Genomic DNA, 26,317 nt, shown 5'->3' with positions numbered 1-26,317 from the left:
ATTCAATTAAAAGCGGTCTGGCACGGGTTGTTCGAGCGGGTCCTCCCCCGAACGAACTGGTGTATGTGCACAAACCCTATTGCGATCACCATGAACTGGCCCATGAATTGCAGGTTACAAGAACTGGCCCAGTTATTGAGTCTACTGAGAACGACCAGCATTTATTTGTTTATTTTCTCTTACCCTCCCTCCCCATTCCTTTCCCCCATCGTGACCAGTGGTCATCCTTTTCTATTAAAGGTTGTCTCTCTCTCTCTCTGTTGATCCTGTTCGAGTGGCACATACCCACGTGGGGGATTGGCCAAGAAACGGGGTGGCTTTTTGGAGCTAAAACGCCCACATTACGCCTGTTTTTTTTTTTTTTTTTGCCAAGCCACGTGCGAAGGCCCGCATGGGTCAGCACCACTGCCAGGGTGAAGAGGAAGAGAAGCGGCCACCCGCGCCGCTCCAGGCACCCGAGCGCGCGCTTCCCGCCCGGCCGCAGAAGAAGCGAAGCCATGGAGGAACCCGCAAAGAACCCCGGCGGGCCGCAGCCCGACCGCGGCGGCCGCGGGGCCCCGACCCGCAGCTCGATGCTGCCCTTCAGGCTGCTGGGACGCCGGGAGTACCAGCCCCCCTCGGAGATCTCCACGTCGGAGGAAGACCCCGGCCGACGCCCCCCGCAGGCCGCACCCCCCGAGGAGTGCAGCGAGGGCAGCTGGATCAAGCTGGACGCCGCGGAGCTGCAGCAGCGCCGAGCGCTGGTCACCTCGCCGCAGGCCGCCGCCGCCAGGCAGGCCGCCGCCGACAGCGGCCCGCGCACCTCGCCGCTGCCGTGGTTCGTCGACCAGATGTCGGCCACGGACCTGCTGGTCTCGTCGGACAGCAGCAGCACCAAGGACGAGCCGGCGGGAGAGGGCAGCGACTCGCCCGCCAAAGAGAACAAGACACGCCCCTTGGTGCCCCTCCCGCCACCCCCGCCCGCGGAGTCAGCCGCCGTCGACACGATAGCCGCCTCGCCGCCGGCCGGAAGCAGCGACCTCCGCTCCGTAAACGCGCTGGAAGACGACGTGTGTCTGGGCGAGCCGACGCCGGACTACCTGCCGGCCGTGCTCAAGGTCTACGACACGGAGAGCACGCAGGAGCACACGAGCAGCTCGGCCGCGGGCGACGACTTCGGCACCGGCATGGAGGCCGCCACCACCGTATCCGGGGCCGCCGTATCCGGCGAGAGCAGCACACAGAGCGACAGCAGGCGCCGACGCGACAGCAGCTGGCTCGCGTTCCGCCGGACCACGGGCTTGCCCGTCACAGATCTCGCTCCCACGGAAGCGAAGGCCGGCGTCAACGAGCTGGACACAAAAATGACGCCTGCCGAGATCCAAACAGCTGCTGCGGAACCTACGCGGGATACCTCCTCCCTCGCGAACGAGCTACCCGCGGCAGCATCTCCAACGATCACGGTTTCACAAGAGCCCGCCGCAACAAAATCGCCAGCAACGCTATCCTCCCCGGCCAGAATTTCGACCGACAGCGACGCCGTACGCGCCCCAGACACCAGCCTGCCCCCGAAAGAAGGCGAAGCAGAAGGCGCGGACACACAGACGGCTACATCAAGTACAGCTCAAGCTCCCACCCGACCTAATGAGGAACTGGAACCACATGCTGCAGGCTCGCTGCTGCCGTGCACGGTGCCCCCACCCCCGGTCCTACCGCGCGAGACACCCACCGAGCGCCCTTTACGACTGCAAAGAACACCGCTGGCGCGTAAGCACGCGGAGGAATGCGGCGACAGAAGCGGCAAAGCGACTCCAGTGGTTCCCGACACCCACGAGAAGACACGGCTCAGCTACTTGAACGAGCTAGAACTGCACAACACCGTAACGGCGAAGTTGCAGAGGACGCCGATGCGACTGCTAGTCTTCGACCTGTTGCTCGCATTCCTGCTCGTCATATTTTCGCAGATGGAGATGCTCGGCCTGCGAGGTAACACCACGGCGACAACGACGCCGCCGGAGGGCCCCGCTTTATTGTACGAACGGCCTGTCTGCCGAGGCGCGGCCTGCAGCGCGGCTGGAATCAACCTCTTCTACACGCTCAACGAGTCCGCAGACGCCTGCCAGAGCATCTTCGACGTGGTGTGCCGGCCCTGGGTGCACGAAACGCCGTCCACGTACCTCAGGGCGCTCGTGGGAAGTGCCCGGCTCGCCACGGCCACTGTCTTCGAAGAGACCACGAAGTTTCTTGAAAGTCGGCTCACGAAGGCATCGCCCTCCACCGGCCAGGGCAAGCTGGCGTCTCTGTACGCCAGATGCCGGGACCACGACGAGCGCGATCGAGCAGGCTTTGCGTACTTCCGGGGCCTCCTTCGACGCTACCAGCTCGACCAGTGGCCTTTCGGCGACGACCACTTGGGCCTCAGCCGACCTCAGGGCGCGCTCGAGCTATTCACTCGAGATACGGGAGCAGAGCCGTACTTTACGCTTCGCTTGCGAACGCTGAGAAACGGATCCACCCTCGCCATTGGCTGCCCGCTCCTTGGGTTGCCTCCACTCAGCTTCATTTTCAAGACACCTGACGTCGGTCGGTACACAGAGTACGTCGGGTCCATCTTGAAACTGGTTGCGGGACCTTCCGCGGCGCTGACAAACGTCCCCGCAACTGTGGTCGACTTCGAAACGAGTCTGGCTCGGTTGCACGTGGCGTCCTGCAAGAAAGGCGGAACCTACAGGACAAAAAGGCTGCGGGATCTCGTCGACACAAAGTGGAACTGGGAGCACTTCTTGCAAGAAGTAACCGAGCGAGCCGTGACCAACGACCACGTCCAATCGGCGTCATGGGAGTACGCCTCTAACGTGACGGGCTTCATCGTGAGCGACAGTGCCGCGGCTGCCAACTACTTCGGCTGGAAAGTGGTAAGCCGACTGGCGCCGTACACGACAACGTCAATGGAGGACACGTACAACGCCTTCCTAGAGGCTACCGGCCTGGAAACTCACCGGCCGTCGAGACGATGCCTCACGCAAGTCAACCGCGTCCTGCCGTTCGCCATGGGTCGTGCGTACGCGATGATAAGCCCCGAGACGTCCACGAACTACCAGGCGTACCTGGTGGCCCACGAAGTGGCCAGGAGCCTGGACGCGTACATGGTCAAGGACGGCCAGCCCCTGGCTTCCGAGGTCGAGACTCTGTACCGCAAGCTGCGCTCCACCATGGAATTGACGATGGGCTACCCGGACTGGGTCCAGGACGAGGCGTCTGTGGACGCGTACTACGAGCCCGTGACAATCGCCGGCTCTTACCTGGAGTCCCACCTGAGCGCCGCCAAGGTCACCTACCAGCGCAGCTTCGACCCAAGGGTCAGCCTAGGGGGACGCGAGCGACTCATGTTCCCGGAAGACCCCGAACGCTGGACGCTCGACCCCGCCTGGCTGTCTCTCTACGACATCCAAGACAACCGCTTCTACCTCCTCCCGGCGGTCCTGCAGCCACCGTTCTACGTCGAGGGAACGACTCATTCGCTGAACTACGGTGGCCTTGGTTTCCTATTGGCAAGATCAATACTTTCTGAATTGCTTTCGCTCAGTGTGGAGTCGACGGTATCTCCGCTCCCGGGCAGCCCGTCGCTGGCGAAGTCCGTCCAGCTTCTGCGCGCCAGGCTCCTGAAGTCCTCACGCGCAGGCGCAAACAACAGGAGCAGCGAGGCCCTGGCGGCCAGCATAGCCTACCTCTCCTTCCACATGCACGGCGACTTCCGCGACGAGCAGACCGTCGAAGGCGCCGAGACCCTAACGCCGGACCAGATCTTCTTCATCGCCGTGGCCCGAACACTGTGCACGCTGGCTCGCAGCCGCTACTACGTGCGCGTCGTGGGCCAGCGGGCCGAGGTTGACGCGCTCAGCGAGATCGACAACGCGCTGCTGTCCCTTCCTGAGTACAGGGACGCGTTCGGCTGCAACGGCACGCTTCGATGAAGCCGAACGGAAATGGCATGTTTTGGACCATTAGCCCGCAGAGTCGCTGCAGCTCTGAATAGAGACTTTGTACTGATATTTGACGCGAGCTAAGCGCGCAAAATATGCAGCATACCTGCGATCGTTTGCCATAAAACATTTACGGACTTCGAACTGTTTTAGAAGGGACCACCTCGCATTTTCATGATAGTTCATCAGCCAGACCTCCCATTATATGCCGCGCCAACTCATTGTGGAGGCAGCCCCCGTATTTACGAATGTTTTTACATTGCTTGTCGACCTGCTTTTACGGTCAGGTCTATAGTTCCACTCCGTGAAGACGCGCAGGGTACTGGGCCACGACGCCAGTGCTGTCGCCTAAGCGACAAGATTACAAGCGAAGTATAATGAAAAGTTCGTTCTCCCGACTCTAATGGCATGCGCGAATGTCGGGTCGTACACAGCACCTGGATAGTGTAAGCCGCAGGGGCAGCACAGTTTTAGGGAGAATTTGTAATGACGAAAAGTGAATTTAGCGCCACTAGTAGTAGTAATGAACGTTTTCTGCAAGCAAGTGAAATGAGGAAGGGTGTAGTCAGTCTCCCAGGACCGGGAGGCCACGAATCTGCGCTGACAGCACTTAAGAAGGGTAGTTTTTCCCTAAAAGGACTACCTGCGATTTATCAAATGTTCGTCTCCAAAAAGGAGCAATGTTGCTCGCTTACCGGACTGAGCAACGCTGCTCCCTTCAACCAAAATTTCCGCCGGTAAAAAAAGTGCGCTCAGTGCGGAGCTCGTTCTTGCTATTTTAGGGGTTCCAACATGGTACTATGAACGTGTTTGAATGCTTCGAGGGGCATCTTTCAGCACTACGAGGACCGCTGCCGACATGGTTCGGTGCGGTGAAAGCATTTGTTTATTGAAAAAAAAAAATCGTTCGTAGGTCATGCTTTCAATTGATTGTTCAACACCAGAACATAATTTAAGGTCCAATATTCTTGCTAGTATGGAGATAGAAAGTTTGAGGACGTCTCCGGGTAGAGGCTTCACGATTGGCGACGGGCGTTTAAAACGCTGCCCTGGGGCCCTGGAAGGAGGGCACCACCCCTAAGACAATCGCGCCACCTCCTTTTTTCCTAAACACTAAGCTGCTGTCCGCACCTTTACCCGCCATATCAATTCTGAAGCCTTGCCAACTACAGTCGTTCCCAAATGTCTGGCAATGCGAAACTGGTAGGGAACGAGCAGCCCAGGCTACTGCCAGAGTCGGGCGGTATAGAGTCGCTCTGCGCTTAGCAACGGTGACGTGCGCTCCTCTTCCTTGCTGGGTCGGCATTCTTTAGCCGAGATTGGAGTCGCACAAGGTTGCGATTGGCCGCAAATGGCTTTTGAAAGCTATAATTAAAAGCGAAGGAAGCTAGGGTGGGTAGTAAAGAAGGGGCCCAGCTAGCGCTCTTGCGCGAAACATTAGCGAGCGGGGCCACACCCCGTTTCCAGACAGGTACAAGCTAGGAACTTCCTGTGCGCACCCAACGCCATCTCCGAGTTCGCTTGGAACGCTCCTAATTCTTTTTACCAACAGCTAGAACAACTCCCAAGTTCGGCCTCAATAGCCTAGGGGTAAAATTTGCGGCTTCCGGAGCGAACCACAAGTGTTCAAGGTCCAGCAATGCTAATTTTGTTTCAAGACATGTGAGAGTTTAACAGCGACGCTGTTTAGTAAATCTCAATTTTTACGTGTCCGCACTTAAAAACACCAAGAAATGTATGCGCGCGCGCACGTGAGCGCGGGCCTCGAGGCGATTGCCCGGCAGTTAACAAAACCCCAGAAAATGCTAGCCCTCCGACCACCCAGCGTCCCCTGCGCACGTTTGTCAAGCCAAGCATACCCACTAAGGGAGATTTGCCAAGATTGGCCGAAAAAAAATAATAAACTCCAGCGTTCTCCGTAATCGTGGCAGCACTTGCTCTCAACGAGAAAAAGTTCAACGTTCGCCGACAACGTGGGAACAGTTGCTAGGAATGAAAAACACGCGTCACAGCGTACGCCCGTCCAAGGTGATGTCCAATCATTACCACCGGTAGTGAAGGTCGCGCAGAGCTTCGCTACCAGTCTAACGCGTTAGTGTGAGATGCCTTTATTTTTTGTATTGTGAAATGTTTTCTCACTAGGCCAACGCATTCTTTTCGTATACTATAAAGGTAGTTTGGCATATTTATGCTGGGGTTTAGGGGCGATGCACGGCATAACAACGTGTTTAATAAATGGTCTGCATTGCAATTAAGTGCCGGGCCTGCACTTACCTGGGGAGGAAATATCGCGCCAGAGGACGCTATTTTATTTCACTGGCCAACTTTTAAACAACCACACAAGTTATAAATAGTGTTAGTAGCAACCTACGGCAGTAACTTTGAGCTATACGAGAGTTTCGCAACCCGCGCACTAAGTGAATATAACGGAAAGCTTGCTTTCCTGTTCGGCAACTAAGCAATGCGGCAAAACCTACCGAGTTTACCAGCCACCATTTTTTTTTAGATATCTACGCACTGACAGAACGAGCGTTTCCGATGCTGTAACGGAATATGCGCCACTTCTGGTGACTCACCATAGCTTACATACCATCATAAGGGGAAGGTTACCGAAGTAAAGGCCGCTTAATTGCTCAAAATAAGAAGCATAAAGTGTGACAATCTCCGCTCAGCTCACACAACTGATCTGAAGCAACCTTCTTTTCTTTTCGCAAAGGGAACCCTAGCCGTCCACATTCGGCACTACACTCATATATATGAAAAAAAGTGGTTATTCTCACGAAGGCCCGACCTCCGGCCGAAACGTTAAAAACCATTCCTCTTTCGACGTGCGTCCCCTTTTTTTTCATAAGTTTGACCGGTGTCCAATAAACTGTTTCTTGCAACTATATATATATATATATATATATATATATATATATATATATATATATATATATATATATATATATATATATATATATATATATATATATATATATATATATATATATATATATATATATATATATATATATATATATATATATATATGGTGAACTTCAGCGTTAAAGAGGTTGGGACACCGATAACGAGGTAAACTGCGTTTACCGCTTTGTATGATTGCCTCGAACAGCGTAAACTTGTCAGGCCGCCTTGCTAGCGCTGCTCGCTATTTTATCAGATCGGAAACTGCATAACGCTCACAACTAAAAGTATCTAATAGCATTCCAAGTGGTCGATCACAGTAACCGTGTTCACGAAAAGCCTTAAGTGATCCAGCCAGACGGTTCAACATCGACCGCTCTTTTGCTCGTTACATGGACTTCTCCCTTGGCCTATACTTGCGCATCAACGAAGGAGGCTCCACCTGGACCTTTCAATTACACGTACGCGTTTACCTCCCTCACTGCCCGCCCCTCCTTCCTTCCCTCTGCGGGCCGTTTGCCTCGCCGCTGCCCCACACACGCGCAGTGCACGACACGCAATAGCTGGACCGTCCACGCAAAGAGGCGGTCAATCGCACCAAACCGTGGCGCGAATGCAGTGTGGACCTGTGAAGGGACACCCCACGCTTCCCTTCAGTGTCCCTACTACCGACTGCTTCGGAGGAAGCCTTCCCAGCTTGTTTGTTCCGAGGTTGCATAGCGCGGTTCTTCTGCCAGGGGCGGTACCCGCAAACACACTCACCGACGTTGTTGTTGGAGCAGCGGTAGACGTGCATGGACTCATCGTGGGGGAGAACCAGGGCGGTGCCCTTGACGGCGAAGTACGACTCGCTGATACTGCGGCAGAGAAAAAGGGGAAAAAAAGGGCACGCTTGAGCACACACTTCAACGGATCACTGCATGACAGCATTTGTACGATGTCAGTTGCGCGTACGCGTATAAATGTTTGACATGGACAAGACGGAAAGGAAAATAACCCATTACGCAAAGCATACCTTGATAGATACATCCTAAATGCGTTTTCAAGGCGATGCGCACGTTTCTGATTACTAACTCGGCCATGCGATGAAAAATTAAGGTAGCAGTCGGAAGCAATCCAGACAGTATACCCAATTTCGAAAAAGAAAAGTGACGCTTCTGTAACTGTTAACAAGCGATTAGTACGAGTCACTGAGAACGATCTGTATTATTTAAATCCCCATAGTAGGGATAGCTCCTACTATAGCAACCAGTTCTGAAGCGATATGACATTCTCTGTGCCAGATCTTGCCCAATGGGTTACTACGAAAAAATGTTTTGTTGCAAAGTTTTCCCTGCCGTCAAACCTGAACATTGAAACGCACGAACACTTCATAAACAACCGCTTTAGTCAGAGGTAAGACGTTCTTGCGATAAACGGATCACAAACATTGTGCATACAGGAAGGAGGAGGTTCCAAAGTCAAACACTGAGTGTGCAATGCAACGACTCCGGAATTTCACATCACGAGCATTCTGCATACACGTTGCAGTGGTCGAAATGAAACCATCGCCCCCAGTACAACGCCACTCTAATTATACTTTTCTACGTTTTCGCGTTTCGTTGGCTTCACAAAAGCCCCCCAAACCCCGTTACAAATCGTCCCGGCGAGCTAGTGACTAACCCCAGCCACTCCCTGACGATGCGACTTAAAAACACCAATCGATATCGAACGCGTGGTGTGCTTCCGTGCGGGGGTACATATAGAAGGCTTTTTCGAATGACATATGCAGTTACCGAGAACACGAGCCTGTGTGACCGATCAAGCACGCGACAACGTACGTTGCAGCACAACGCCCTGGCGTTGGATCCGTGCAGGATGACGTGAGAGCACGCTTCTTCTCGAGGCGGATATATTGCGGACTACCGAACTTCTCTCTGGTCGTGGCAATATCTGAAAAGCGCGAGGAAACTGAAGCGAAGCGAACATTCCAAACAAGCGTGTCGCAACCCTTCATTACAAGCGACAGTAGGTCGGCGATCAATCGTTAGGAGCTCCCTCAAGTAGTGAAGGCGGCTACGGGTAGAGGAAGCAGATAAGATGGCAGCCCAGCACGACCGCAACAAGATGAGAACGAAAAGGGATCTTCTGAAGGCCGACACCAAGAGCAGCAGGAGTGAAATAAAAGACCGCAACTTTTAAGTAAAACCTCGTTACAAAGACCCCTCTTTACTCGGAATTCCGTTGTTTCAGTCGAAGTTTTTTGCAGTCCGGGCTGCAGTTCAGGGAGAGAATTGCTTATAATGAAGCGCCGTGTATAACGAAGTCAGTTTTCCGTCCCGACAACTACCGTTATAACGGGGCTTTTGTGCAGTGCTTCAGATTCCACGACATTTGGCCTGTATATAACCGCAGAGTTTCACGACGAGCACGCGCCTAACCACCCCCTCGCATTCAATATTTGCTGATCTACACATAGATGCAGAAAAAAAAAAGAAAGAAAACCCGCGGTCTACGTGTCGGCACCCACAAGTGCGACATAAACGCCCGTAAATATTGTCGGGGCTTCTGGCAACACGAGAGCCGTACGTCGAACTGGCGCTCCACGGAGAACAGGCGGGGCGAACGACCTCCGGCCTAGATTTCCCCTCAGGTGACGACGACGCGTGACTGATAAGGCGCGCCCCCGCCCACACCTCGAGTGCCGTGCATATTTGTTCCGCAAACACAACTTTATGCGGGCGTCGACACTGCGGCGGTGGCGATAGAATCGCGTTGTGCATACGGCGAAGCCACGAATTTCATTCCCGGAAAGGTCGTCGCCGCCGCCAGAACCTCCGAAATGTTGACATTCGTCTCCCCGCCTGCATCCGGCGGCCGGACTCATTGAAGGCAAGGCATCACACCCGCTGTGTTTATTTTTTCATTATTATCATTATTATTATTATTATTATTATTATTATTATTATTATTATTATTATTATTATTATTATTATTATTATTATTATTTCGTAGTTCGAGGAAAGCACACTGTCCACACGTTATTTTGTGATCTCGCGATTTATCCAGTAATAGGAACTTGCTGCAGTAGCGAGTCATTATATCGGTACTATCACACGAAAGATGGTTCGATGCTACGGGATAACTTTCAAGAAAACGACATGCAGCCGCGTAATAAGGAGTGATTTCTTTTTCTTGTTTTGAGCACCCACCAAGCGTACGCATAGATATAAGGGTTCTTTTCCCAGCGTAAGCCAGCACGCTACGGTTCACCAAGGCGGACGTTAACAAGACTAAAGCGCAAACACATTGGGCAACCGTAGCTTCGTCGATTACGTTTATGTAGTTTGTAGCTAACGTACGCCTCTTGTAATCGCATTTATAACGGCGCTTTTTTACGGCTTTAACGCTTCGTGTACGATCGTAGGAGACGTTCACTTTCCTGGAACCTGTACCAAGGAGGTGGAACAGCGCGGTAATCAAAAATTAAAGCCGTTCCGCACAACATGACAGCTGTCGGAAGTGCAGAGCAGTGATTCGCCATAACGGGCTGTGGCGCCGTTATCCGCTCACTGCTACAAGCCATCACGCTCTTCGCCTCCCTGTCTCACACCTCTCTTGATGAACTGAACTGAGTTTTGTCCAATGCAATTCAAATTTACCGCCTTCGCAGTGCTCGCGCGCCCCTTGTCTGGAACAGGGCGGGCGGGATCTCGCACGCGCCGGCGCCTGACTGCGCAGTTTGAAACGCGTCGTTTTTGGCGGTCACTTTTTTCGCTTATTATCCTAAAAACCAACCCAACGGGCGTTCCTAACTAAATAGACGCGGGGATGCCGGTTATACGCACAGATTTTGCCTCAAATGTACCTGCACTTTTCTTTGCACAAAACTAACGGGATATGTATGACAAGCGCCAGCGGTTCAGGAGTATTTAATGGTTATAAGACAATATAAACCGCTCGTTTTTAAAGCCTCTGTTTGGGTCCGTTACGCCGTAACGCCGTAGGGCTCTACTTGGGTCCGTTATCTCACTGCGCCACCCCATTCCGGCAGTCTCTAGACATTGTCACAGCGAACGAGCTGTGGCGACAAGGCGAGCCCCTAAAGGGCTCCACGCTTTTAAAAAATCAAGAGGCGTTCACGTAATCTGACACGCGTGTTTCCACGTCAGCTGGTAAGGAAGTAGAAAACCAATTTATTGGTATAAAAATGTTTATTTCTCCCACCCTTCTCTAAATATTTCATTGCCCCCGCCCTCGCGCTGTACTTCCCGAAAATATTGCCACGAAACCAGGAGAGCAAAAAGTTTAAACCTTACATTCGCAGTAACCGAATCTCACGCAAAAGCGCTCCCAGTTAAAGCAGGTAATGCTTTTTCATCGCAACACCAGCTGTTATTTGTAACACCAGACGCATAAAAATGCGCAGGTTCTCCGGTAGTGTTTGTTTAAGTTAAGTGCACAAGTTCGTGCGCTTCTTAACTACGAAGCACGCAGCACTGAGCCGAAGTCAACGTTTGTGGAACAACCTCCCGTGTCAACGCGTTCTTCAACACTGTCGCACCGACGTAACCTGAACCGCTCGCTTAGGAAGCATTACGCAACGCGCGGCGGCTGCTCGTGTGGAAACGTATTTTATGACAACGTACCGTGAAACGCTCAGTCGCTCATGTAGAAACACACATCGTCAGCCCAGCATGCGACTGTGGCGCGGAGCTCGGCGCCAGTGTGCCATGTCGTAACATGAAACGCGTCGGTATTGAGACGGTGCACAGCACAACGATGTAAAACAGCTTTAAAAGAAATGGGGCGCCGTGCCGTCACGAGGGAACACCGTGCGTGACGACTCCGCGTACTAATGATAGGAAACAAGTAGACCGCACCGTCTACTTTCTTTCAACACGCGCACACTGACTGTGTCCACTCCGACACACGAAGTCATTCTGACGATGCTTCGTGGCATCGAAGAATAAAAAACGCCTGCGTGAGATGCCATTTCAAGCAAAAAATGGATGCGCACGCGCATAGCGAGAAAAAGCTTTAGCATCCCTTCTCGAAGAACGTTGAGAGAAGCGCGAAAGGTTTCGGACAACAAAGCTGCGCCAAAAGTGGGTCAAAACCTTCGCCGAAAGTGCATCCAATCAATCTTCAACCCTTCAAATACCCACATCGCTAATGAAGAACGAATCCACGCGACGATTGTTCGCGCACCAAGTACACGCATCTATACGAACGATCTAAATGTACACCGATACGCGGCTTATGAGATAAAGGTACACTATTGCACTCCATCCTCGCGGTCGATGCGTGTATACTGTCTTATCTAGAAGCTTTCATTTCTTCGTGATTTTCAGGTAACCGGTTTTACTCACGCACCGTGTGTCCAGAGATTTTATCAGAGCTTTTCGGTCGACCAGCCGGTCTACGGGGAAATGCATTGGTTTTTTTGACAGGACGCCATCGGTGCCACTAATGCCTGTGCTACGCGGCACCTTTCAAATGACAGTTAAACGCTCACCCTCAAGTGCGTCCTACGTATTTACAATGGGGCACTCGACAGAGAACTACTTCAAAGGCCTTCGGAAGGCCTTTGAAACGACCGCGCAGCACAGGTACAAGAAAGCTTTCGCTTTAGAGATCACCGATTGTAGCTGTTCAAAAGGGCACAACGCGTCAAATCTGACGGCAGTGTGCCCCCCTATAGTTGTGGATCGCCCTTGACGCCAGCTTGATAAATCAGGCACCTTGGGAGGGTTGAGGAAGGATCCGCCCTTGGCGACAGCACGGCGTCGGGAGAGCGTGACACCCTTGCTCGCTTCTCTGCACGTGGCACCGCCAAGGCGGCCGATTCCGCCCAACGCCGCGATCCGCGCAGCCGGCCAAGCGAGGCGCGACGTTCGAACACACACACGCCTCCATGCACACAGGCGCCGACGATGACGCGCGCAACGTTTCATAACGCGTCTGATGACGATAAAGCTCACTGACAGCCACAGGGTAAGCCCGTCAGCATAGCAACAATACAGCGCGGAAAACAACGGCATAACGCACCCGCACTCACGAAATTTGTTTAGCATTTCTCTTTCGTAGTTTTCCCAAGAGGCAACATTTCAACTTCCACTATGCCTCGAGCCTCTCGCCATATTTCATACTCCTCTGCAGAGAATGCTCTAGAAGCTCCGCTGTTATTCTCCAAATGCAGAGACAAATCTCTTCTGGAACGGATTTCGATTTACGTGACCACCACGCAAGCGCTGCTCGCTTTCCTGTGAACGGTTCCACTTGCGAACTGGGCTAACACGGAACCGGGGAAAGGCACATTAACCGCCCGACCTAGTTTTCCTTAAAGAAGCTTTAAACCACAAGTTTACCTGCGGATAGAACTTTTTTTTTCTAGTCTCTTGCTGATTTATAGGCGAGAAACTGATTTTATGTGAATGATTCACACGTCGGCGTGGCAGTAATCGCATTTCCTCGTCTTGACTAGTCGTTACTGGATGAGGATAAAATTACGAGGCCTCGCGCGAAAATGGCACTATACAATACGTTAAACCGTTCCTTTCGAGATGGTTTTTTGCCGACAGGTTTCGGATGAACAAGCCCACCAGAATCAAAAGCATATCACGTTTTTCTACACAGGCTGTGTTTACGAGACAATGATACGCGGTCATAACATAACGCGGTTATAACAGGCCGCCATCCGGCGTCTTAATTTACAGTACTTTTGAATGATGCATTATCTGATATTACTACATAATTCTTATTAACGCACGCCGTTCCCTGCCACACTCTTCGGCGTTACAAAATTACGTAATACCCCTGGCACACGGGCACTTTCAATAAGGATTGAAGCGAAGCGCGATTGACTTTTCGAGCGCGCTCGACGCAGCGCCGCTGCTACACGGCACGCTTCGATCCCGATCGAGAAGTTGCACCGGTTGCACTCGCGCACGCCAGATGGCACAAAAATGTACTTCGCGGCCGGCGTTTGGTAACGGAACTATATAAATGTTACTGCACGCTTATTTGGGTAAAGTTATTTGATACAATTTGTGGCGTTAGCTGAAGTTGTCATCTTCTGTGCCATTACTCAGCGGGGACGAGAGTGTCACCGCTCTCGCCCGATAGCGATCGAGAAACGAAGATTGAGTTCGAGCGCGATAGGGCACGATCGGGATTGAAAGTGCCGTGTAGCAGCGCCCGATCCGGATCGACTCAATCGCGATTGAAAGTGCCCGTGTGACAGGGGTATGACGCAACTGGCGGCACAGAGCGGGGACGAAAAAAAAAGCAAAAAGAAACACCCAAAGAAACATCCCCATTGTAACCAATGCGGAAGGTGAAAGTAGAATCCACTGCCCTGGCACTCCCTTAGAGACCATGCACAACTGTACATACTATGTGACCCCAATCACGGTGCCTAGATGTAGCAAAAACGAGAGAGATAGAAGGCGTAAACTGCCGGGGAAAGCCATAACGCACGAGGCGCTGCTTTTTTACGCGGTGTCCTGCGCGCTTTACAGCGCTGCGGAAACGAGCCATCCGACGCCGTGCACTTACTTCCGTGCCACGCTTAAACGCGATGGATGACAAGGATGGGCGAAAGGCGGACGGGGCCGAAACGTCCCGCGCCGTTTGCTTCATAGGCATACAGTCGAGCTAAAAAAGAGAGAAAGGAAGCGGCCGTGCCAGCAGAGCAGCAACCCCTGACCCTTGTGCAGCTCGTCTCCGCTGTTCGGCTCGCTCGGCCCCGGCGACGAGGCAGTATTTTTAGCGGCAACCGGGGAAAAACGGCCGACGGATGTGGTAAGCACTCGCTTGGAACGAGCTCGCGGTGGGTGGAACAGAGGGCGTCGCACCTTTATGGCGGGCAGCACGCAAGGAGGCATGCTCCGGGATGAAAGCGCATATGCATGCGCATTGTGCCCGCTATGCGTGCCTTCGGTGTCGTCTCTGTGTCACGCCGGGAATTATGATACGCCGGGACTAGCGAGCCGTGTTTTGGTGGGTCGGGTGCTTACTAATTCGGGCACACGGCACCGGAATAGCTGGAATCATGCGCGCCGGGAAAAAAAAATATCCCTCTGGAACTGAAAATCTCCTTACGTACTTCGAAGGCGAAAGCCTAACGACTGTCAAAGAATTGTTTATACTGCTACATCGCTTTGTGCTTCGTTCTTCGCTTTCGTCTCTGTTGACGGGATTTACTCCCAAAGGCACCCTGGCCGCAATTCATGGCGCAGCTTCTCCACAGTCCGATCTGTGATCCGCGTGCACCGAACTCTAGTCACGTGCACCTTTCACGGGTCACGCTACCAGGATGCCGGGTTAGTACGTGGCAAGCGCACTTGCCTCCTGCTCCTGCGACCCGGGTTCAAATCCCGCACGGACCAAATACGTTTTGATTTGTTAACACGAAAGTGTTTTATTCCTGGATACACCAAGATTTTGCTGACGTCATATCCGTCACGGAAATGAAGCCAGTACAACGAAGCAAGCAGCGGCCTGTAAAGGGTGCACCCCTGCACACAGGGTCTTCTTGCGGGGAAGCAACCTTTAGTACTGAAGAGTACGTTATACTTGGGCTGTTCGTTTTCGGGTTTTATATTTTAGCACGAACGTGTTTTATGCCGGGATACACCAAGATTTCAGTGACCTTTTCTGATGGAGGCGAAAAGCAAAAACGCTCGTGTGTACGAGGTTTCGGCGCACGTTCATGATCCCCAGGTGGTCAAAATTAATCCGGAGCCCTCCACTACGGCGCGCCTCATCGCCTGCGTTGCGTCGGCGCGTTAAACCTTACAATCAAGATTTCACTGACGTCATATCCGTCACGGAAATGACGCGTACACCTTTGCCGAAGCGACCCGCCAGCAGGACTTCGCTCGCCAAGCACATCCACAAGACAGCCACCGACCCGCAAATCATGCTCGGCTGCAGGTTTCGCTGCACATTTCCCTTTCGTGTTTTGCCGATTCCTATGAGAGAGAAATCAAGCACAGTTTTTTTTGTTTGTTTGTTTTTGTTTTACAGCGGTGACCCATTTTGGTACCCCTGTGTTGACGGACAAAGACGACGACGACTACGGCCACTATTGCCGTTTGATGAGGCATCTAAGGCCTGAAAATTCCCTCGTCGTTGGTGCAGTCTTCAAGTCGCCCGACAACTGTTACAGCATTCCCTACCACAGTTGAGTGTTTTTTTAAGTGGCTCGTTATCTCACGCACTTGCGTCTCGAGTGCCCAGACTGTGGGTCGGGCAATGCCATCTTGCGCCCAAAATGTTCCGGCGAGCACGGCTAGTCGCGTGCTTGTTGTCAACGCGAAAGATCAACGACCGATACCGAGAGACAGGAAACGCGGCCAACGCAAAACTTCTTCCGCCTATAGATAGAGTAGAGTTGTTCGCGCGGACGAGTGCTCAGACCCAGCAACGAGATTAAAAGCACAACCACAAATACCACTGATCAGTGAATGGAGGGTATACACACACGCGCGGAAGGACTATGCCTAATCGGCGTGTAAAAAGGCGGCAGGAACAGGTTTGGTTAGCGAGCAGGACGACCTGAGTCGCACGGGGAGTTGTTAGCCGTCACCTTAATGAAACGAGTTAGGTCACGAATACGAGTTCCACGCAAAACGCCTGGTCCTTGAGCATTCTTCCCACCCCATTCCCTTCTACACCACTCATCATCATCCGTTCGAAGCCCACTACAGGGCGAAGACACCTCCCGATTCCTTCCTCACCCCTCTGTCCTGCATCTGCGAATCCATCCCTCACTCCCGACTTTTCCTACCTCACAGCTCCATCTGCCACGATTCTGCCTCCGTGGAATAAAAATCGCCCGTTTCTTGTGCCTTCCAATTGCTGATAATTCTTTGCATTGCATTGCATTGCAGTGCATATTTTTCTCGATTCCAGCCTAGTTGTCCTCCGCGTTATGGCGCTTTCTAATCTACGATGCGCGCCCCTACACTTAAGGGTGCTATATGTGACATAAGGCAGTTTCAGCATATCGTTACCGTGTTTACGTTACCGTTTACCGTGTTTGCGGGAGTAAACTGCGCAGCGCGAGAGTTACCGCGAACGGTAACTTACCGGCACAGGCTTCACCGTCACCAGCGCTTCCGGTAACACGGTAAACGGTAACGCAAACACGGGAACGATATGCTAAAACTGCCTATAGTTTCCGTACATTAAAGGCTGATCCACGCATCATTTCTATGTCCCTTCTAGAACTGCATGTTTGTGCTCCTTAATTAATAGAGTAGCAAAAGCAGCAACACCCACTTCCTTTAAGTGACTGAAGGAGGCTACCTTTTTATGAAGCTTCCGTAATGCACTCTAGCCGCTGTAAGCACTTCGCCTAACTGAACCTCGCGGCTTGATTTTGGAATTTAGTGACTGTTCGAGGCAGTAATACTACTTAAATGGCATTACGTACTCTAGATTGATTGATTGTGGGGGTTTAACGCGCCGACGCAACGCAGGCGATGAGGCGCGCCGTAGTGGAGGGCTCCGGATTAATTTTGACCACCTGGGGATCTTTAACGTGCGCCGAAATCTCGTACACACGGGCGTTTTTGCTTTTCGCCTCCATCGCATTACGTACTCTAAAAGGATACTCCAGCACGTTTGACAATTTCTGGTTCCTTCGCGTTGATCTAGAGGATACCACTGAACTTTCCGCACACTTTCATCAATAACGCACTAAACATTTTTTCCAGCTTGCTTGCAAATCCACATAGATTGACGAAGTTATCAGCAAACATCACGTGCTTTGTCGGGCTGAGAACCTGGTAAAGCTACCTATCTAATATATCTAAAATTTGATAAATCATATCAACTCAGGGCATAAATTTTTCCTCGGTGCACAACAATGAACAGATAAATTATTTTACAAAATGAATGGCCCTGCTACCGTCTAAGCATAACTATCAGGAGAAAGGGGATGAGGAGGAGGCTTAAGAGTTCACGTTGAATTCGCTGTGTACAAAATATTCTCGCTCACGGTAGCCCTTCAGAAATGCGATAAATCTGTGGCATCTTTGTGCGTGCGTGTGTGCGTGTGCGCGCGCGCAAAGAGTATTTTCGGAGGCGCGTTGTACACAAAAGAAAACCACTTCACGCACTCCGAGGTCGCCAATGGCTTCCTTCATGCAGAAGACGATGCTTCTGCATTCCATTGGTTTTCTGCGTGCGCGACGGATGGAAAAATGCGCAAAAACCTCGAATAAGTGAATGTTTGAAATAATACACCTGCGGCTACAGCATAAAAGCTTATTTCTAATATAATCGAATATTTTTCTTTTAACTTTCACACGCCGGCTAACGCCACGAACCCAGCATCAATATAGATCTATAATTTAGAAGTAGCGGCGTGAAAGTTTGGCACTAAACCTAGTCCCAATGTTTCCTACCGGTTTTTCTCTTTCTCTGACAATATAGCCGCCACCAAAATCTGAACTTCAATAGCGCATGCGCAGACGCCAGACAGCTGCGCGTTTCCAAGCATCCCCGGTCAGTGCCCCGCAACAGAGACGTTCTCTTCTGGCCGATAAATGATAACGAGTAAGTGGGGAAAGGGGTGGACAACAAATGAGACCCTAACCGGGCACTCCATTCTTTCCAGACCTTCTTTTCATCAACTACCCTTCTCATCAACCCGTATCCCGTATTACCTGTAATATTTTTAGTATAATCGCATTTTTATCGTATTTTATCGTATTATCGGTCATATTCTTTTATTTTGTTCAGTGCAGTGATATTGGACTATGGCCTAGCGCATGCGCTCTGCGGTAGTAGCCAGCCATGTTTCTGTATGCTGTATCTTATTTGCCGTTATCGCCTTCTGTAATCTTTTGTTGCGCCACTTCGATTGATATTGGGTGTTATGTCATACACTGTCCCTTGTTTCTTTTTTCTATGCCCAAATGTGTGCACCTCATTACTATACTGCTGCTGCACAAATCTGTACCGGGGGGCGCGGGCTTTGTCAAGGTGCTAGTACGCAGCTTATTTCCGCAGTCCTCCCTTTCTTCCTCTCTAAGAACAAAATAAAGATTGATTGATTGATCCCAATCTCGCCAAAAGAGCGTCAAGACAAATATTTTCTTCGGACGTAATTCCATATGCCCACGAGGCAAGGCAAATAGAGATCCAAGCGTCTCCTGACACGGCCAATGCCTCGCGTTTACACAAGATACAGCAGTGTACAAATATACTGTGAATCAGCACAATACATTCAATCTTAACGGCAGTGGTAAGAAAGGCAAAAACAGTACATGTCTTGGTACATGAACAATACTGGTAATTTGGGGCAGTAGCTGCACCGGGTATTCGCATTAGACATGCACGGGCGCGGCGGGCGAGGCGAGCGCTGGTTTCTAGGTGAAGGCCGTGCCAGCAGCCGACGTCTCAGATCAGCCGGCATCAGACGCGCTCTCGTTGTTCATCGCGAGTAACGAGCTCGAAAGAGAGAGGAGCCCAGCCCGGAAGGACAATGGAAGGAAGCGGCGGCCCTGCAGGCGCCGCGGTGGTACGGGGTTCCGCACTGTACAGCGCTGCCGCTGTGCCAAGCACCGGGCGGATCCACGCACCCACCGCGGAAGCGATCATCGCCGCCATGGCCCCTCGGAGCCGAAGGAACTCCGGCGCCGACCACTTAGCCGTCATTACACGACGCCGGAACAGCCCTTGTTTTCCTTTTAGCCGCGCCGCGGCCACGTCCTCTCGCTGCGCTCGGAACGAGGGTCGACTCCTCCAGCTGCCTCTCAGAGCGGCTGCCGCAGCGGTCGGCCTGTGCTACTCGAGCTTAGCACCCATTAGCATCGCGCCTCTGTGCGCCGTGTCTCCACAGTTCTGTGCAGTGAGGCGGCCACGGTCAGCAAAGACCAGAGCTCCGCATGGCTTAGGCGACTAAAACGTGCAAATGTGGCTATTGAAACTGTTAAACTCAAAGCACGGTGGGTACCGTTGTGCAAGGGGTGTGCGAGAAACGCCGCGCGGTGAGCTTGTAGAGCCGGAGCGGGGTGTGCGCATCGGGTCGAGGCGCAAGTTCGCGAGGGAGAGGGATGAGATGCTCACGCATTCTTCAAGGATGCACTTATCGATCTTTTAACACAGGAGCTGTTTAAGCTTGGACTTGGTCCGGTAGAGTTAGAAAAAAAAAAAAGACAAGAACAAAAACTGCGCTGCCTGTAAAGGGTGCACCACCGCAAATAGGGTGTTATAACAGTGAAGCCAGCTTTTGTAGCTGCTCGAGTTTGAGCCTAACGGGGATATGATTAGGCGCACCCTTTACTATACCACTTTAGATGTGATGCTCTTTCTTGGAATACTAGACCGTAAAAAAAAAAAATGCGCAGCTTGCACTTCGTTTTCTGTTGCGCGCGCGCGATATCGTCACAACACGTAGCGCGATCAAGGCGACGTAGAAAGGATCGGCGCCGTCGTGGCCGTCCTCCCTTGCCCCGTCCACCGAGACAGCGCTGAGCGAAACTGATTAGGCAGGCCGCATCGTTCTCTCGCATGGCGACCTCGGCGCCGAATGGGTGGAGCGCCACACTGCACGCGCTGTAGAGCATCCACGCGCTACAAATATCAACGAGCTCGCCTCGTAAAATAGGCGGCGGCGTTAAATTTTCTACGCGAAGCGAAAGAGGTTCGGTCGATTATTCTCGGACGAACGGGAACGCGATGCGCGCTCCAACCAGCGAGTGATTTAACTGCGCCCTCACGACGCGGCAGGAGAGAGAGAGAGAGAGAGAGAGAGAGAGAGAGAGAGAGAGAGAGAGAGAGAGAGAGAGAGAGAGAGAGAGAGAGAGAGAGAGAGAGAGAGAGAGAGAGAGAGAGAGAGTAAACATTTATTTCGGAAAATTGGGTGAGGGTAAAGGAGGGTGTTGAAGATGATGGGCAAAGGCGGCCATCCTAGTCACTATATGAATGACCTGACATGACAAGCCCATCAGTTTTGATGTGACCTGCGAAGCCCGCACGATCATGCGCTGCGAACTGTAATGGCATGCAAAGGCCGCCCTAGACGCCACCTCAGCATTTGCTTAGAGACTACCTGAAGAGCCTATCACTATCCCGATTCGAGCGCGTTTCGAGGGATGCAGAAACGTCCGAAATGGTGCGGCTATGTTGCCTCGTTACCACCGTCATGGTCCTTTTCTCACTGTCTCGTTTTCTCCCTCTCTCGGTTACCAGAGGCTTTGCCAATCGTCCCTGTTCGCCGTACATGTATACAAGCGCAAGCGTGCTCGGCTGCTTCTGCTATCAACATGCTCAAATTACTCATTAACCCGCCTCTAACGCATGTTCCCAAGTCGAACGCGTTCACTATAGGTTTACTTTTAGTTAGCCGGAGCCACGAATCGGCGATATTTTCCAGTCAAGGAATAAAGACAAAGAAAACATACCGGCCGTGGTCTAGGAGATCCATGCTCGACTCGCACTCAGCAGTGCCGAGCTAGAATCCGGAACCTAAATTCCCCCAGCTTCCTTTTGTTTTTTGTTCGCCACTAGCCATTCTTGAACTGGCGCTCGGCCACGCCGGACGCAGGATTTTCGCGCAATGGGGAATTTAGTGCTCGCGGATTAAAGCGCGACAGCATTCCGCTTTTCTGCAGCTGTGACCCACCAATGTGGGTGGCACCCGTCGCGGTGACTCAGCGGCTAGGGCGCTGTGCTGCTGAGACCAAGGACGAGGGCTCGATTATGATGGAGGGGAAAAGCAACAAACCCCGTGTGTCCGAGATTTCGGCGCTCGTTAAAGATCTCCCCCTCCCTCCCCTTCACCCCAGGCGGTCAAAATAAATCCGGAGCCCTCCACTACATACCCCAGGTGTTGCTTCGGCGCGTAAAAACCTCCCAGAAATATGGGTGTAGCGGGTGATGGTGCAAACTCAGACCGACTCAGCCTCGCATGAAGCTGCTCGCTTCTCGCGCTTGCACCGCCTGAGCTCAAGAAAGTCACCCCTGAGATCGCTCCGGGTAATGAAAGAACCCTTGCATGATACCAGATGTGCTCCTTCTCAACGCCCAACGGCGTCTACGCTCAATGACGGCGTCTACTGCAGCGCGTGGAACTCTCACAGACGCCGGATAACTGCCGACAATGTGGCCCCCATCGCCGAGCACAGCGCGCGTGGGTGTACAAGGGAAATGACGGTAGCCTAACCACGAGTAGCCAAGCTGGTGTCCGTGCTGTCATCGCGCTTTGGAGCAATCAGGCGTCGGATCGACTGAGGCTGGCGCACCCAACGATGTTCATACTCGAGGATCAATGCACAATGGGGCCCAATGCACGTCCCTTCCGAACCACTACTCATCTCAACAATGACTACCCCAAGTTTGCGCAGCTGTTCTCACTGTCGGTGCCCGTTTAGCTCATTATACGAGTGCCAGTATATCTAGCAGGTCAGGAAATGGGCAAATACCAACCGGCTACTGTATTCAAGTCGAAATTTCTCGCAAGGAAGACGCACGACCTAAATAAACGCAGCAGTGTTTTAAAAGAGAGAAAAAAGAAACAAAAAAACATAAACGGGCATGTGCCGCCTACGTCCCCAGTCGTAACCATCAACGTCTCGACTTCTGAAACTGCGACGCGAGACAGGCACAGGGAAGCAACGCACACTGTGTATGGGCCGCTTTTCCCGCGCGACAATCCGCTCCTTCATTCTCGTCAGTTGGCGCCAAAAGTGGTTTGTCCCTGATCGTTTTGTCTTCTAAGGAAGGACTGGAGCGCCGCGCGTGAGCTTTAATAATCGTACACCAGAATAGGCTTCTCCCGCGGCTTACTGCACGAGCAGCTAAGAAGGTTCGCATATACCGCGTTATACGGAGCTCGTGCAGATTAAGGTAGCGCGGCGGTTCTAAATCTCGCGCAGCGAGATGTGCAACAGATAACCAAACCAGTCCCGCACAGACCCAGCCCGCGGCTTCGCGCCCCCCGGCTGCAGGGACCGCTGCCGCGGCGAATTTACGAAGCACCCCGCAACCCGGCAGGGGGGCTCCATGCAAAAAGGGGTCGCGGCGCGTTTTAGCGCCGCACGGCTGATTTACAGCGCCCCTCACTACGCCACGCCGCGGCGTACCGGAGCACGATCCGAACGTAGTACGGCACCCGCGCTGCGAGTGAAGACAAGGCACGGCCCGCACCGTCCGTTTTCGCTCGGCCGCAGAAGTCGGCCAGGATTTTCTCCCGTGGCAGTGTGACCCGGCCACCTCCGTGCACCTTTCTTTTACGATGACATGCCTCTCGAGCCAGAAAAGAAGGGGTGCGCGCATGCACGCTCAGATGCTTCTTCGCCTTCGGAGGCCACCAGGGCGAAAGGCGGGGTGAAAGGCCTCCTCACTGGGGGGCGGACTGCGGGTCGCCGCGTGCTCGCTCGTGCGTGAACGTGCGCGCGCTTTCGGATAGCGGGCCGACGCTGGGAGGCCACCGGGGGGCCAATTTCACTGGCCCAACGGGACGCCCTGCGGGCGATCGCTGCCAACGGGTGGATGTCTCGTTGCCTTCCAATCTTTCCGATGGGAGTCACGCAATCGCAGGCGGGCTCTACCTGTACACTGTCTATACGCACGCTTCTTTTTACAACGGTACAACGTGTTTTCTTTTTAGCGGCGCCGACTTTAAATCGGGGGAGCAGGAGCCGTTTGTTCCCATTTCGTTAAAGGTTGTTTCGGTTAAGCGATCGATTCACCATCGGCGGTTCTTTAAAGCGTGTAGAATAGGAGTGGCGGTGGCATATACCGCTTATTAAAAGCGAATTTCGGCTTTTTTTCCATCTGATTTTGCGGGCAAAGTTCGCTGAACGCTTGAGCTTTTATTCTAGGTCTTAGGGAGGATGGGGTAGTATTCCAAGTTTTATTGTGGTTCCTTTACGCACTGTTGCTCTCGCGCGCCCCCTTTCTCGTATTTTATTGGTACGCCTGCAGGGCACAGCCTTGAATTCAGTTCCTACGCGTATTCCTCGCAAAAAACAATGATTCTTTGTGCACGAGCGGTACATGTTTACACCACACAACAATGTACTGATTGACCAGCACCTGGCGAGCCTTAACTTACACGGCAGCAAATGTGAGTGTGTGTGTTGCACATTTCTGGAAATGTTACCTGCCCCTGCACATCAGCCACATAGTTCTCCAACCAGACTCAGTAAACAAACTCCGCACAGCGTCCTCATGCAGGTTATAAATATATCTACGCACTCCCGTTTCTTGCAGCCAATCGAAATAGTGAGTCCTCACTCAACTATGCTTTATGACCTCGCCAAAAGCCTCTAGGCTACAACGAATTGAAAAATAGAGCTTAGCGTCCAAATGGGGCAAAATGTTTTATGACGCACGAATAAATGGTGACTTCACCAGCTTCCTGGCCTAAAACATTTGGGTCTCACTCGAGAAATAAGCTTCTATTTAGAATTTTTTGTGCCCTGTTACCTTCTGGCATGCCCTAGAAACATTTAACAAAGACTGTACATCTGTTTTTTAGTTCCAGAATTTGTGTCAAGGAAACGATGTGGAATTTTTAAGTGATATCCTTTAACTAAATCGTTTTTACTGAAGTTATCGCTTGTTTTGAGCATTTTTTTTTTCTTTTTAGCGAAGCGGCACCGCTCCCTTTCGTTTATTGTTGCGAAGTAACACGTGCATAACAATACACGTTTGTTTGTTTTAATAAAGATAACTACTAAAAATCGGAGCGCATATGTGCTCAATTCAGCATCAATGCCCTTCAGGAGTGTTAGCAAGCTATTGCGGAGTTTGTGAGGGTAAAATGAATTTGCAACAGGTACGTTTTGAGAAAATGCCACATCCCTCAAATTTCCTTACCCAAAGATGAGACAAAAAATTGAAAAGCGCTGTTAATGACACTTTCCCTGCTCACAATTTAAATCGGTTTGTTTTTTAGAGCGCGCTCCCCCGAGCGCCTCAATGGCCCCGTATAAATTGTTATGTAGACGGCCTCTATAGGTACGCGTTGTTACGAGCTATCATTAGCGTGTTCTTATCATGAATAATGCGGCACTACGCCACCGGAAAGAAACGTCAACGGTTTAATCGATAATGCTCGGCGCCGCCCACTCGACCGCTCCGTCGAAGCGCCAGTGCCATTGACCCAGTTCTCTTCCCCCCCAAGGCACGCCGGGGGCATCGAATGAGGTCGATCACAGAAGTGTCCAAACCGCGAACACCTCTTTGGCAGCCGCATACTGAACGTTTGAGCATCGTGAGCGGCGCATGATGTGCCACACTTTCGCAGCACAAATAAATACTACTAAAAAAAAGTAACTACTAACACCGAGGTAGCTGAAAACCAAACATTCCAAGGTGCGACGCAGCACCAGACCACCCTGTAAAAACCGGTGTGACGTCAGTACGGCCGTTTGAGAAGCGGCAGCAGTGACCAGCGTTCCTACGAGCTTTGTATTTTCTCATCCTGCAAGTGTTACACGTAAACATAGCTCCAGACTCCGTGCCGTCCGAAATTCCGCCATTCGATTCCCTCACTTCGCCTGCCGACACAACGGCCAACTGCGTAGGCGGAAACCAATGCAGCAACAACCAAAATTAGCTTTTTACAATTGACGACTAAACATATGTCACGAGTACAATGGCCGTACCCTCAGGCACTGTGAGTCACTTGCACCAGCGAAAAGGATGTTCTTAAAAATCAAACTGCGCGCAAATTAACGAGGACGTGAACACACTGAAGACACCACAAGCGCAGATGGTGTCTTCAGTGTGTTCACGTCCTCGTTAATTTGCGCGCAGTTTGATTTTTAAGATGCGTCAATACCAACTCGCCCAACTTTCGACTCTTTTACAGAAAAGGATGTTCTCGGGAGACGCTCGACAGCGCCGGAAATTTTCTTTTTTTTTTTTTTTTCCGTACCCGCGGTCCGCAAACTTCAGTCCAAACTGTATACGACCGTGACCACCCCCATCACGTCGCGTGCACGGAGATGCTTGCTCGCTGTGACGGCGGACAGTGTTCGCGCGCGTGTGGTCGTCGTCGGGGGAGTATAAAACAGCAGCTACACAATCGTGCACGGAGCCACAAGTCGGGCAAATGAAATCACCGCTGCACCGGCAGCCAGTGCCGCTCAAGGACGACCGGCGGCTAACGTGGCCGCGCATTACACGTAACGCGCGCCCTGCCCTCCGGAATGCTCCTCCGTGCTAGCCGCGGGGGGTCAACGACGCAAGCGTGCACGAGTTCCGAGGTTGTTTGCGATGCGCGCGCGCACACACAGAACGTGGGGCCATCAGCGCGCGCATCGAGTGAACAGCGCTCGCTTACCGGGGAACAACAAGAACAAGAGAGAGCAAGAGGGCAGACAGAGCAAGAAAAAAAAAAAAACGGATTCTTGCAGCGGCTGTGCGTGCACCCTTAATTACCTATTCGCCGGACAATGCGGAACCTACAGTCTCGAGAAGCGCGCATTACACTTTAG

The 26,317-nt window shown here is 52.1% G+C and overlaps 1 protein-coding gene across 5 annotated transcripts in view; it reads right to left on the bottom strand.

The window, feature by feature from the left end:
* Ssh (Protein phosphatase Slingshot) overlaps positions 1 to 26,317 on the bottom strand; it is a 307,781-nt gene that overhangs the window by 80,711 nt on the left and 200,753 nt on the right. For all 5 annotated transcript variants that reach the window (XM_077678870.1, XM_077678869.1, XM_077678871.1 and 2 more), the window contains exon 3: positions 7,632 to 7,726. In XM_077678870.1, the coding sequence (XP_077534996.1) occupies positions 7,632 to 7,726 (95 nt within the window). The remainder of the gene's footprint in view (positions 1 to 7,631; positions 7,727 to 26,317) is intronic.

The sequence above is a fragment of the Haemaphysalis longicornis genome, unplaced genomic scaffold (genome assembly GCF_048455015.1).
Source record: "Haemaphysalis longicornis isolate Haplotype H1 unplaced genomic scaffold, Haemaphysalis longicornis Haplotype H1 scaffold_7, whole genome shotgun sequence".
Classification (NCBI taxonomy): domain Eukaryota; kingdom Metazoa; phylum Arthropoda; class Arachnida; order Ixodida; family Ixodidae; genus Haemaphysalis; species Haemaphysalis longicornis.
This window is presented reverse-complemented; position numbering and strand designations above follow the sequence as displayed.